We start from the raw sequence: 12792 nt of genomic DNA on the forward strand, positions 1-12792 counted from the left end.
ACTGTACCAGACGGCAGACAGCGTGTATAGCGTCATGTGGGCGAGTGGTCAACTTTGCGAACAGAATGCCCGATGGTGGCAGTGGGGTTATGGTATGGGCAGTCATAAGCTATGGACAACGAACACAACTGCATTTTATCGATGGCAACATGAATGCACAGAGATACCGTCACGAGATCCTGCGGCCCATTGTCGTGCCATTCATCCGCCACCATCATCTCATGTTACAGCATGATAATGCACTGCCCAATGTAGCAAGGATCTGTACACAATTCCTGGAAGCTGAAAATGTCCCAGTTATTCCCGGCCTGCATACTCACCAGACATGTCACCCATTGAGCCTGTTTGGATGCTCTGGATCAACGTGTACAACATCTTGTTCCTGTTCCTGCCGATATCCAGCAACTTCGCACAGCCATTGAAGAGGAGTGGGACAACATTCCACAGGCCACAATCAACAACCGGATCAACTCAATGCAAAGGAGATTTCACGCTGCATGAGGCAAATGGGGGTCACATACTCACTAGTATTCTGATCAAGTAAAATCTTTTGAAGTTGTTACATGTTGAGTTTATATTTTTGTTCAGTGTGTATATACAGTATTATTTATTATTATTTATCTTTTTACCCCGCATTTTTTCCCATTTGGGATCTTTATTATCCACCTGCGCAGTAGGTGGCGGAATGCATATTTAATTGTTGCGAACGCCATTATACCAAAGAAGAGGAAGAAGAACATCGCCAAAGACAGATCACAGTTTGACGTTATTGCGATGTGTTTCTGGTTTATGAGGACAAAGTTCTCTGTAGCATAGCTTGTTAGCTAGAGTAGCCTCAAATGTCATAGTAGTAACGTTAGCTAGCTAGCCGTCTTAAAACGAAGAAGATGTCAACAAGTGCTGTCACGACGTGCATCATCACTGCTGCTGTATGCAGCCTGTTGCTCGTTGCTCAAGGGCAGATGGACGATGAAGAATGGATTGATCCCTATGATATTTTGAACTACGACGCAAGCACAAAGACCATGAGAAAGCCTGCTGCGGTACAGTACAAGCAGCTATGCAATGCATGTTTCCGTGCCTTGACTCGGTGCCATAAATTGAAATTATTATCTTATTGTTGGAAGTAAAAGCCTAACTGTTGTTCATTAGTTTACTCATATTAGGGGAGGGGTGGTAAGGTTAGCAGAAAATAAAAAAGGAAATATATTTTTTAAAAAATATGTATGTATGTACTGTACCAGTCAAAAGTTTGGACACACCTACTCATTCCAGGGTTTTTCTTTATTTTTACTATTTTCTACATTGTAGAAGAATGGTGAGGACATCAAAACAATGAAATAACACATGGAATCCTGTAGTAACCCAAAAAGTGTTAAACAAGTCAATATATTTTATATTTAAAAATTATTCAACGTAGCCACCCTTTGCCTTGGTGACAGCTTTGCACACTCTTGGCATTCTCTCAACCAGCTTCATGAGGTAGTCACCTGGATGCATTTCAATTAACAGGCGTGCTTTGTCAAAAATTAATTTGTAGAATTTCTTTCCTTCTCAATGAAGAACAGCTCAAATAAGCAAAGATAAACAACAGGCCATATTTACTTTCAGACATGAAGGTCAGTCAATATGAAACATTTCAAGAACTTTGAACATTTCAGGCGCAAAAACCATCAAGCGCTATGATGAAACTGGCTCTCATGAGGACCGCCACAGGAAAGGAAGACCCACTTACCTCTGCTGCAGAAGATACATTCATTAGAGTTAACTGCACCTCAGATTGCAGCCCAAATAAATGCTTCACAAAGTTCAAGTAACAGACACATCTCAACATCAACTGTTCAGAGGAGACTGCGTGAATCAGGCCTTCATGGTCGAATTGCTGCAAAGAAACCACTACTAAAGGACACCAATAAGAAGAAGTGACTTGCTTGGGCCAAGAAACACGAGCAATGGACATTTAGACCGGTGGAAATCTGTCCTTTGGTCTAATGAGTCCAAATTGGAGATTTTTGGTTCCAACCGCTGTGTCTTTGTGAGACGCAGAGTAGGTGAACGGATGATCTCCGCATTTGTGGTTCCCACCGTGAAGCATGGAGGAGGAGGTGTGATGGTGTTGGGGTGCTTTGCTGATTTATTTAGAATTCAAGGCACACTTAACCAGCATGACTACCACAGCATTCTGCAGCGATACGCCATCCCATCTGGTTTGCGCTTAATGGGACTATCATTTGTTTTTCAACAGGACAATGACCCAAAACACACCTCAGGCAGTGTAAGGGCTATTTGACCAAGAAGGAGAGTAATGGAGTGCTGCATCAGATGACCTGGCCTCCACAATCACCCAACCTCAACCCAATGGAGATGAGTTGGACCGCAGAGTAAAGGAAAAGCAGCCAACAAGTGCTCAGCATGTGGGAACTCCTTCAAGACTGTTGGAAAAGCATTCCAGGTGAAGCTGGTTGAGAGAATGCCAAGAGTGTGCAAAGCTGTCATCAAGGCAAAGGGTGGCTACTTTGAAGAATCTAAAATATATTTTGATTTGTTTAACACTTTTTTTTTTATTCCTACATGATTCCATGTGTTATTTCATAGTTTTGATGTCTTAACTATTATTTTACAATGTAGAAAAGTGACTGGTACTGTTTATAAATATATTTACAAAGAAATATGGGGGTTTGAAAATGATGCTGATAATTACATTGATGGAAGCTACAATCTATCTGCAATATTTAAGCTGATCTACCCCCTTTTTTATCTTATTGTTTAGGGTATCCTGAGTGGCGCAGTGGTCTAAGGCACTGCATCGCAGTGCTAACTGTGCCACTAGAGATCCTGGTTCGAATCCAGGCTCTGTCGCAGCCGGCGCGACCGGGAGACTCATGGGCGCAGTGGCCCCAGCGTCGTCCAGGGTAGGGGAGGGAATGGCCGGCAGGGATATGTAGCTGAGTTGATAGAGCATGGCGTTTGCAACGCCAGGGTTGTGGGTTTGTTTCCCATGGGGGGCCAGTATAAAAAAATATATATATGTATTCACTAACTGTAAGTCGCTCTGGATAAGAGCGTCTGCTAAATGACAAAAATTTAAATGTAAAATGTATCCAATCAAAAACGCATATTTTGACCAATGGGTAAAATAATGTTAAAGGCTGCAATATGTAACTTTTTAGGTGACATGGACAAATTCACATAGAAATGTGTGTTATAGACCCTTTTCCAGTATGTGAAACACTGACGTCACGCACAGATGCGCGCGAGTCTTGGCGGCAGTAAGAAAGCCATCGCCATCTGCGCCCATTCAACATAGCCTAGATTTAAGTTTTTATTACTTCTAATCAAAATAATGTTTTGGTGATTGTCATACGCTTACAATGTTTTTATTATCAATTGAACAGTCGCTAAGATTATATTTGGTTGTGATCTTTGCAAAATAACTATTTTGGATGCAGCAGTTGTTAGCTAGAATGCTAACGTTCATTGATATAGGCTGTAGCAAAAGCTAGCCAAAGAGCCATTTTACTGGTTGAAGTGTAAGTATAACGCAGTTGATTTTCGATGACACAAACATTATATTAAGCAGGACATTCATACGAGCCTTCATCTTATTATAATCCAAAAGTAGTGTGAAATGCACTAATAAGCAGCATGTTAAAAATAGGCTTTTTTTTTGCTGGCGTTCTATAAGAACTCCCCCTTGTTATGCCACCAACGTGCGTGCATCGCCCTCGTGTTGCAATGTTTGTAAACACAGGAAGGGGTCTATAGATCGGCCATTCTCATTGAAAGCAAATCTAAGAAACGGTATATTGTATGCGCACTTAAGTTTTGTTTTTTGCTCTTTTACTTTCGGATTTGTACACCAGCTTCAAACAGCTGAAAATACAATATTTTTGGTTATGGGAAATATATTTCACACTGTTTTTAATGGTACAATGATTATCTACACTAGACTTGCTTGTTTTGTCACGAACTGAAATGAAGCGAACTATTAGAATTTTACCAACTGGGAAATGGCAGAGCGATTTTCTGCGTAGTGCACCTTTTAAATGCAGAAGACACATTTCAGTTCAATGCATTCAGTTGTGCAACTGACTAGGTTTTCCCTTTCCGAGGTGTGGCCATTCCTCTTCTGACTGTGCTAGGTGAAGATTATAAGAGTACATGGCCATTAAGACCAGATCGTTCTTCAAGATGTTCATAGATGACCAGCAGGGTCAAATAATAATGTGGTTAAAGAGGGTGCAACAGGTCAGCACCTCAGGAGTAAATAAATGTCAATTGGCTTTTCATAGCCGAGCTTTCAGAAGTCGAGACAGCAGATCTGTTGACTCAGAGTGCTGAAATTTGGCACACATGCTCAGGGATATGATTCTAGCTAACCCAAGTGATATCTCAGACACCAGTGTTCCGATTTTGACAAAATTACCCTGACTGGCCCAAGGGGGCCGCTATAGTAATCAACTGAAATCCCACACTTTGAAGAAGCATATCTCCTGTCCTGTTTTGAGCATGAATTTTTATCACTAAATGGCCCAAGGGGGGGCGCCGCAACATTCGTGGGGGACAACATGTTTAATGTAGCCTTGTTTTGTTTTCTTTGTCATGTTTCCTATTGCAGCAGCAAGCTATTTGAACAAAATCAAATCAAATCAAATTTTATTGGCCACATGCGCCGAATACAACAGGTGCAGATATTACAGTGAAATGCTTACTTACAGCCCTTAACCAACAGTGCATTTATTTTTTATAAAAAAAGTAGAATAAAACAAAAAAGTGTTGAGAGAAAAAAAGAGCAGAAGTAAAATAAAAGAACAGTAGGGAGGCTATATACAGTGGGGAGAACAAGTATTTGATACACTGCCGATTTTGCAGGTTTTCCTACTTACAAAGCATGTAGAGATCTGTAATTTTTATCATAGGTACAATTCAACTGTGAGAGACGGAATCTAAAACAAATATCGAGGAAATCACATTGTATGATTTTTAAGTAATTAATTTGCATTTTATTGCATGACATAAGTATTTGATCACCTACCAACCAGTAAGAATTCCGGCTCTCACAGACCTGTTAGTTTTTCTTTAAGAAGCCCTCCTGTTCTCCACTCATTACCTGTATTAACTGCACCTGTTTGAACTTGTTACCTGTATAAAAGACACCTGTCCACACACTCAATCAAACAGACTCCAACCTCTCCACAATGGCCAAGACCAGAGAGCTGTGTAAGGACATCAGGGATAAAATTGTAGACCTGCACAAGGCTGGGATGGGCTACAGGACAATAGGCAAGCAGCTTGGTGAGAAGGCAACAACTGTTGGCGCAATTATTAGAAAATGGAAGAAGTTCAAGATGACGGTCAATCACCCTCGGTCTGGGGGCTCCATGCAAGATCTCACCTCGTGGGGCATCAATGATCCTGAGGAAGGTGAGGGATTAGCCCAGAACTACACGGCAGGACCTGGTCAATGACCTGAAGAGAGCTGGGACCACAGTCTCAAAGAAAACCATTAGTAACACACTATGCCGTCATGGATTAAAATCCTGCAGCGCACGCAAGGTCCCCCTGCTCAAGCCAGCGCATGTCCATGCCCGTCTGAAGTTTGCCAATGACCATCTGGATGATCCAGAGGAGGAATGGGAGAAGGTCACGTGGTCTGATGAGACAAAAATAAAGCTTTTTGGTCTAAACTCCACTCGCCGTGTTTGGAGGAAGAAGAAGGATGAGTACAACCCCAAGAACACCATCCCAACCGTGAAGCATGGAGGTGGAAACATCATTCTTTGGGGATGCTTTTCTGCAAAGGGGACAGGACGACTGCACCGTATTGAGGGAGGATGGATGGGGCCATGTATCGTGAGATCTTGGCCAACAACCTCCTTCCCTCAGTAAGATCATTGAATATGGGTCGTGACTGGGTCTTCCAGCATGACAATGACCCGGAACACACAGCCAGGGCAACTAAGGAGTGGCTCCGTAAGAAGCATCTCAAGGTCCTGGAGTGGCCTAGCCAGTCTCCAGACCTGAACCCAATAGAAAATCTTTGGAGGGAGCTGAAAGTCCTTATTGCCCAGCGACAGCCCCAAAACCTGAAGGATCTGGAGAAGGTCTGTATGGAGGAGTGGGCCAAAATCCCTGCTGAAGTGTGTGCAAACCTGGTCAAGACCTACAGGAAACGTATGATCTCTGTAATTGTAAACAAAGGTTTCTGTACCAAATATTAAGTTCTGCTTTTCTGATGTATCAAATACTTATGTCATGCAATAAAATGCAAATTAATTACTTAAAAATCATACAATGTGATTTTCTGGATTTTTGTTTTTGATTCCGTCTCTCACAGTTGAAGTGTACCTATGATAAAAATTACAGACCTCTACATGCTTTGTAAATAGGAAAACCTGCAAAATCGGCAGTGTATCAAATACTTGTTCTCCCCACTGTATATACAGGGGGGTACCGGTGCAGAGTCAATGTGCAGGGGCATCGGCTAGTTGAGGTAGTTGAAGTTGAAAATACAAACAAACATCGAATACACATTATTCTGGCCATCTCTTAAATGCTTATGACAGAATGGCGAGAAGGTGATATGTCACTTTCCTGATTTTTATTTAATTTTTCTTTACACAGGTTTCACAGCTGCTGTCATGCAACGCTGTGTTCAAGCAATTCCTCACCAAGCTTCTGAAGGAGATTGAAAAATTTGGCCTGGTATGTTTTGGCATTGTCTCATCTGGTATGAACACTAACAATCGATGCCCTAATGCTCTTTATGTAAAGGCCGGGGCTGCGGATCAGTATGTAACCATCCCGCAGGCCCCCCTGGATATTTTTCCCCAGAGCTGATCGATCCGATTCACATTCTGCGCATGTTATTTTACACCCACCAAATGTTTTTACATAGCTGCTGCTCAACCTCTCCCTCCCTTCACATTTCTCTCTTTACTCACCCTCTTCTGAACTCTCAACCAATTTGATCGCCTTGATGATGTAGCCTACGTCTCTGCCTCATATTTCTGAATAACAGAAATAAAAACCCTGCAGCTATTTGAAACGAATATTCCGAAAATAAATATATTTGTAAGCTAATTTGTGATGTAGGCTACAACCTTCTGTCTGTTATAGGCTAACTAAGGATATTGCAGTAGCACAAGCAGGGCACAGGCTACATTTACATTTACGTCATTTAGCAGACGCTCTTATCCAGAGCGACTTACAGTTAGTGCATACAATATTTGCAAATGCCATGCTCTACCAACTGAGCTACATCCCTGCCGGCCATTCCCTCCCCCCTCCCTGGACGACGCTGGGCCAATTGTGCGCCGCCCCATGGGTCTCCCGGTCGCGGCCGGCTACGACAGAGCCTGGATTCGAACCAGGATCTCTAGTGGCACAGCTAGCACTGCAATGCAGTGCTTTAGACCACTGCGCCACTCGGGAGGACACATTGCATTGGGGCAAAACAATCAGCGTTTTAACCACGTGTACATTTGTGATGATGTTTGCAATAGCCTCCTTTTACACCAGACAAAGATGTCCGAACATCGCCGTGTGGAGGAAGAAGAATGGAATTAGTCTTCAGCCTTTAATATCAAGCAAGCCTTTTGAATTCGAGAACAAAATCCTTAGTATTGCAAACAAAATTAATGATATTGAAAGCAATAAAATCACAAGTACTGAGAGCAAAATAAATAATATTGCAAGGAAATCATTTTGAAAGGCAAGAACAAATGAATTGTAAATGAATGCTAAAATACACTGCTCAAAAAAATTAAGGGAACACTTAAACAACACAATGTAACTCCAAGTCAATCACACTTCTGTGAAATCAAACTGTCCACTTAGGAAGCAACACTGATTGACAATACATTTCACATGCTGTTGTGCAAATGGAATAGACAACAGGGGGAAATTATAGGCAATTAGCAAGACACCCCCAATAAAGAAGTGGTTCTGCAGGTGGTGACCACAGACCACTTCTCAGTTCCTATGCTTCCTGGCTGATGTTTTGGTCACTTTTGAATGCTGGTGGTGCTTTCACTCTAGTGGTAGCATGAGACGGAGTCTACAACCCACACAAGTGGCTCAGGTAGTGCAGCTCATCCAGGATGGCACATCAATGCGAGCTGTGGCAAGAAGGTTTGCTGTGTCTGTCAGCGTAGTATCCAGAGCATGGAGGCGCTACCAGGAGACAGGCCAGTACATCAGGAGATGTGGAGGAGGCCGTAGGAGGGCAACAACCCAGCAGCAGGACCGCTACCTCCGCCTTTGTGCAAGGAGGAGCAGGAGGAGCACTGCCAGAGCCCTGCAAAATGACCTCCAGCAGGCCACAAATGTGCATGTGTCTGCTCAAATGGTCAGAAACTGACTCCATGAGGGTGGTATGAGGGCCCGACGTCCACAGGTGGGGGTTGTGCTTACAGCCCAACACCGTGCAGGACGTTTGGCATTTGCCAGAGAACACCAATATTGGCAAATTCGCCACTGGCGCCCTGTGCTCTTCACAGATGAAAGCAGGTTCACACTGAGCACATGTGACAGACGTGACAGAATCTGGAGACGCCGTGGAGAACGTTCTGCTGCCTGCAACATCCTCCAGCATGACCGGTTTGGCGGTGGGTCAGTCATGGTGTGGGGTGGCATTTCTTTGGGGGCCGCACGAGACCTCCATGTGCTCGCCAGAGGTAGCCTGACTGCCATTAGGTACCGAGATGAGATCCTCAGACCCCTTGTGAGACCATATGCTTGTGCGGTTGGCCCTGGGTTCCTCCTAATGCAAGACAATGCTAGACCTAATGTGGCTGGAGTGTGTCAGCAGTTCCTGCAAGAGGAAGGCATTGATGCTATGGACTGGCCCGCCCGTTCCCCAGACCTTAATCCAATTGAGCACATCTGGGACATCATGTCTCGCTCCATCCACCAACGCCACGTTGCACCACAGACTGTCCAGGAGTTGGCGGATGCTTTAGTCCAGGTCTGGGAGGAGATCCCTCAGGAGACCATCCGCCACCTCATCAGGAGCATGCCCAGGCGTTGTAGGGAGGTCATACAGGCACGTGGAGGCCACACACACTACTGAGCCTCATTTTGACTTGTTTTAAGGACATTACATCAAAGTTGGATCAGCCTGTAGTGTGGTTTTCCACTTTAATTTTAAGGGTGACTCCAAATCCAGACCTCCATGGGTTGATAAATTTGATTTCCATTGATAATTTTTGTGTGATTTTGTTGTCAGCACATTCAACTATGTAAAGAAAAAAGTATTTAATAAGATTATTTCATTCATTCAGATCTAGGATGTGTTGTTTAAGTGTTCCCTTTATTTTTTTGAGCAGTGTATATATATTCAGTGAAACGGGTCCCTCTTTGCCTGCAATTTTTTCTATCTTTGGGTATGTTACACTGCATTTTGTTTTCACTGCCTAGTTTTTGCAGTTGCTAAGTTTTGGCACATTCATTCCATGTAGGTGGGGTTAAGAGGGAGCCTAAGATGATGCGTCTATTGGTCAACCGGTTTTGGAGTGACAGGTCAGCCTCACCCAATGATCCAGTTTGTTTACATCCTAGCTACATGTAGGTATGTTAGGCTACCGTGCACCCGGATAACTTGCTAGCAACTAGTTTTTTTACTGTATAAAGTAGCTTGAATTGCTAATTCCAGAAGTTAGATGTGTCGAATGTATCGCCTGAACTAATATCTTCAGCACCTAACTACAGTTTCTAAACCCAGAGGCCAACATCGCAAGACTTATATTATTATTATTAATATTTATGGGAATGCTTGCGAAGCAGTCCGGGGTTTGAGAAGTCTATGGGCTTGATATTGCAGCCGACAGTGCAGGCAACTGCCGACTGACTGATCTACAAGTCACCTTGCATCATAAATATGATAAATAACATGATCAGTGCACTAGTCACAATTCAATGACAGTTTTTTTATTGTTCATGATATCTGTATACTCCGGTTTAGTGCATGTTGTCACACCCAATCATTAATTCACTCAATTTATCCAAGTATGGTCTTATTGTAGTTTTAATAGGTGTTCTAGCACAGGTAGGGATGACAATTTACACACTGCTGCCCTTCTGGGCCAAGAATGAGGAACACTGAACTACTGCACACTTTGGGAGGAAGAGTGACGAATCAGGACATGCAAACAGAAACTTGACTTGCAACAAACAAATGTAATTTACAAGAACTCTGTGGTGGAGGATGGGACTACAATAATAATATAATTACATTTGAACTCTACCATGAACATTACCATACCGTACAGTAGCACTTAAACATAAATTTGTAACTTCTATTAGCCCATAGAAACGCATTGAATAACAGATTCATACATGTTAAAAAATACATCAAAAAGAAGTATGTTTTGAAGTGTCGGTCCTATATCTGAGAGACATGGAATTACCCCTATACCAAAACAGAGAACACCATCCTGTTTGTGAGAGTCTCATCTTTCCATAGAGGGGTCATATTAATGTGCAGCCCAAACCGTTCGGACGCAGATGTTTTCGTGAGAAGACTGATTTTCGGGACGTCTCCTGGTCTGACAAATACTGCTTTAGCTTTGCCACCTTCCACTGCAGATGCGGAAGGCCGTCATGAGCGGATGCCGTTGTTTGAGACACAGCCCATGCAAAAAAACATCTCTAGGTTATTAAACAGACGGATTTTGATGGGGATTTTGTATTATGCTAACTAGATTTCCATGCAGACATCAACTCTAGGGGGTTAAAAAATAAATGATTTGTGCTGTCTGGAAAAAAAAACCCATGAGGGGTTGAAAACCAAAATGGCCAATAACCTGCCCTGCTAGGCCTATCATAAAAGCGTCAAGACAAGTTAAAGTTATCACCAGTAGCCTATTTCCCAAATATTTTAATAGCCTAAGAAGTTGTCCAAAATGTGCCGCATTCAAAAAGAACAAGAATGAAAGTCAGTCTATAGCCTAGGCTTAGGCTATTCTCAATCACAGCTTTATGAGAGATGGAACAAACAATATGCCCGTTAAGAAAGGAAGAAGAGGAAATGCTGACGTTCTACCAGAAAGATTAGAAAAGATTTGCCTCCACTTAGCCTCTGCCCAGGCTTTCAACATTATCTTTTGTCATGATTCGTCCAGTTGTAGTATGTGGTTGTAGCGGAGGTATTTATAATAGGGGGCGATACCATCGTATACCACAAAGTTTTGAGTACATAATCACGATAGGATAAAGGTTGACATCGCCCAACCCTAGTTACCACCTTGTGATGTAATATGCTATCTGTAGATGCCAAATGCCTATACTTTGTACTATTTATTTTCTATTTCTTTCCAACCCTAGCCCAGTGATTTCCAGAATGATCTCTACTACGACGCCAAAGTAAGACTGTCTCGGCAAGCGTTGGCAGAGATCTGGACGCTTCTGGAGGGAATGGACAGCTGTAGAATGGGGGCTCTGGACGATGCCCTCAGCCAGATCCTGGTGGATCTCAAACCACAAGAATTCGAGGCCTCGAGATGGCACTTTGAGGACACCTTTGGTGTGGAGATCGACACAGTCATTAAGGTGATAATTTGTAGCAGAGGGGACTGTGATGCTCAAAATGAAGTGGATTTACAACCGTACACACCACATGTGGTTTGCCTAAAGGAATTGATGATTGATAGTTTGGAAAGTAGGCAACACGGGCGGTGAGGATTAAAATAACTTTTCTTTTTCTGTGAGGGAACTTATATTCTGGACTTAGAAGTTCATACTGTAACGCATAAGATAGGACTAGCCTACACACAATCTACAGGACATATAAAAACAAAACTGCTCTCAATGGTGCTGGCTGGCATGTGTCTGATCTTTGCTTGAGGAGGCGAGTCCGATCTGCTCCACTGACTGACTGAGATGCGTATGAAGTTAACTTGCACATTTCTGTGTTTATCAATATGAATTAACCACTCTGATTCAGAGCACAGTCATTTACTCAAGACAAACAGAACTGACACCACTCGTTGGCATTATAACGCCAGGAATAGTTCTCATTGTCATTGCAATTATTTAAGGAGCGACTGCCCCTAAAAAGCAACTTCTCATTTTGAAAACGGCCTATGTGGCATCAATATGAGCCAGAAACATATATTCTAGGGTCATCATTGACTACAAAGTGTAAATAGGATAAATTTGGTCATAAAGTCATTCTCGTCCAAAACAGATTTGCAAGATAGAAAAGAATGGAATATCACGGAATGAAGGGTACCGTAACAGTTTTCCGTGGGTGGGGTTTATTATAATTCTGCCCACAGCTGACAGTACCCAAGTAATTTGGAGCGCAGCTGCATGCGACCTGATCGAATGTCAATTTGGTTTGACATTCAATATCCCTATGTGGCTAGTTGGGGACCATCAGTAAATTACACAATGTACCTGGGACAATATTTTAAAAGGTCAATAGCGCCACATTTTTACGACTTAACCTCAAACCATCTAAAAATTGTAGAAATTCGTATACAAATATTGGAAGCATTTAATGAGACAACTAAAAGATGTGCAACAAATATTGTCCCAGAGATGGGCTATCCAAAGTCAAAGCAAATTTGCCACGGTTGCACACCAGCCAGCTGAAGCTAATTGACAAAATAATTTGGCTAACTCTTTCCACCTGCGAACACACGAGATATATTGTCATGAAGCCTACTGTAGTGGACTCCTTCCTGCCTTTACCCCAGATTGGTACAGAGGTGCCATGACTCTCCAGCACGATCTCTGTAAGATGTACTACAAAGTCCTCATGGTCAACCCAATCCTTCTCGTTAGGAT

General features: G+C 42.7%; 1 protein-coding gene across 1 annotated transcript; it reads left to right on the forward strand.

Annotated features, from left to right (window-relative positions):
* The first annotated feature begins 760 nt into the window (after window positions 1-760).
* Window positions 761-12772, forward strand: LOC123482546 (chloride channel CLIC-like protein 1). Its single transcript, XM_045210698.1, has 3 exons — window positions 761-1043; window positions 6625-6705; window positions 11326-12772. The coding sequence occupies exons 1-3, from the start codon at window positions 888-890 to the stop codon at window positions 11677-11679; spliced, it is 591 nt and encodes a 196-aa protein (XP_045066633.1). The 5' UTR covers window positions 761-887; the 3' UTR covers window positions 11680-12772.
* The last annotated feature ends 20 nt before the right edge of the window (window positions 12773-12792 follow it).

The sequence above is a fragment of the Coregonus clupeaformis genome, chromosome 35, assembly GCF_020615455.1.
Source record: "Coregonus clupeaformis isolate EN_2021a chromosome 35, ASM2061545v1, whole genome shotgun sequence".
Taxonomy (NCBI): domain Eukaryota; kingdom Metazoa; phylum Chordata; class Actinopteri; order Salmoniformes; family Salmonidae; genus Coregonus; species Coregonus clupeaformis.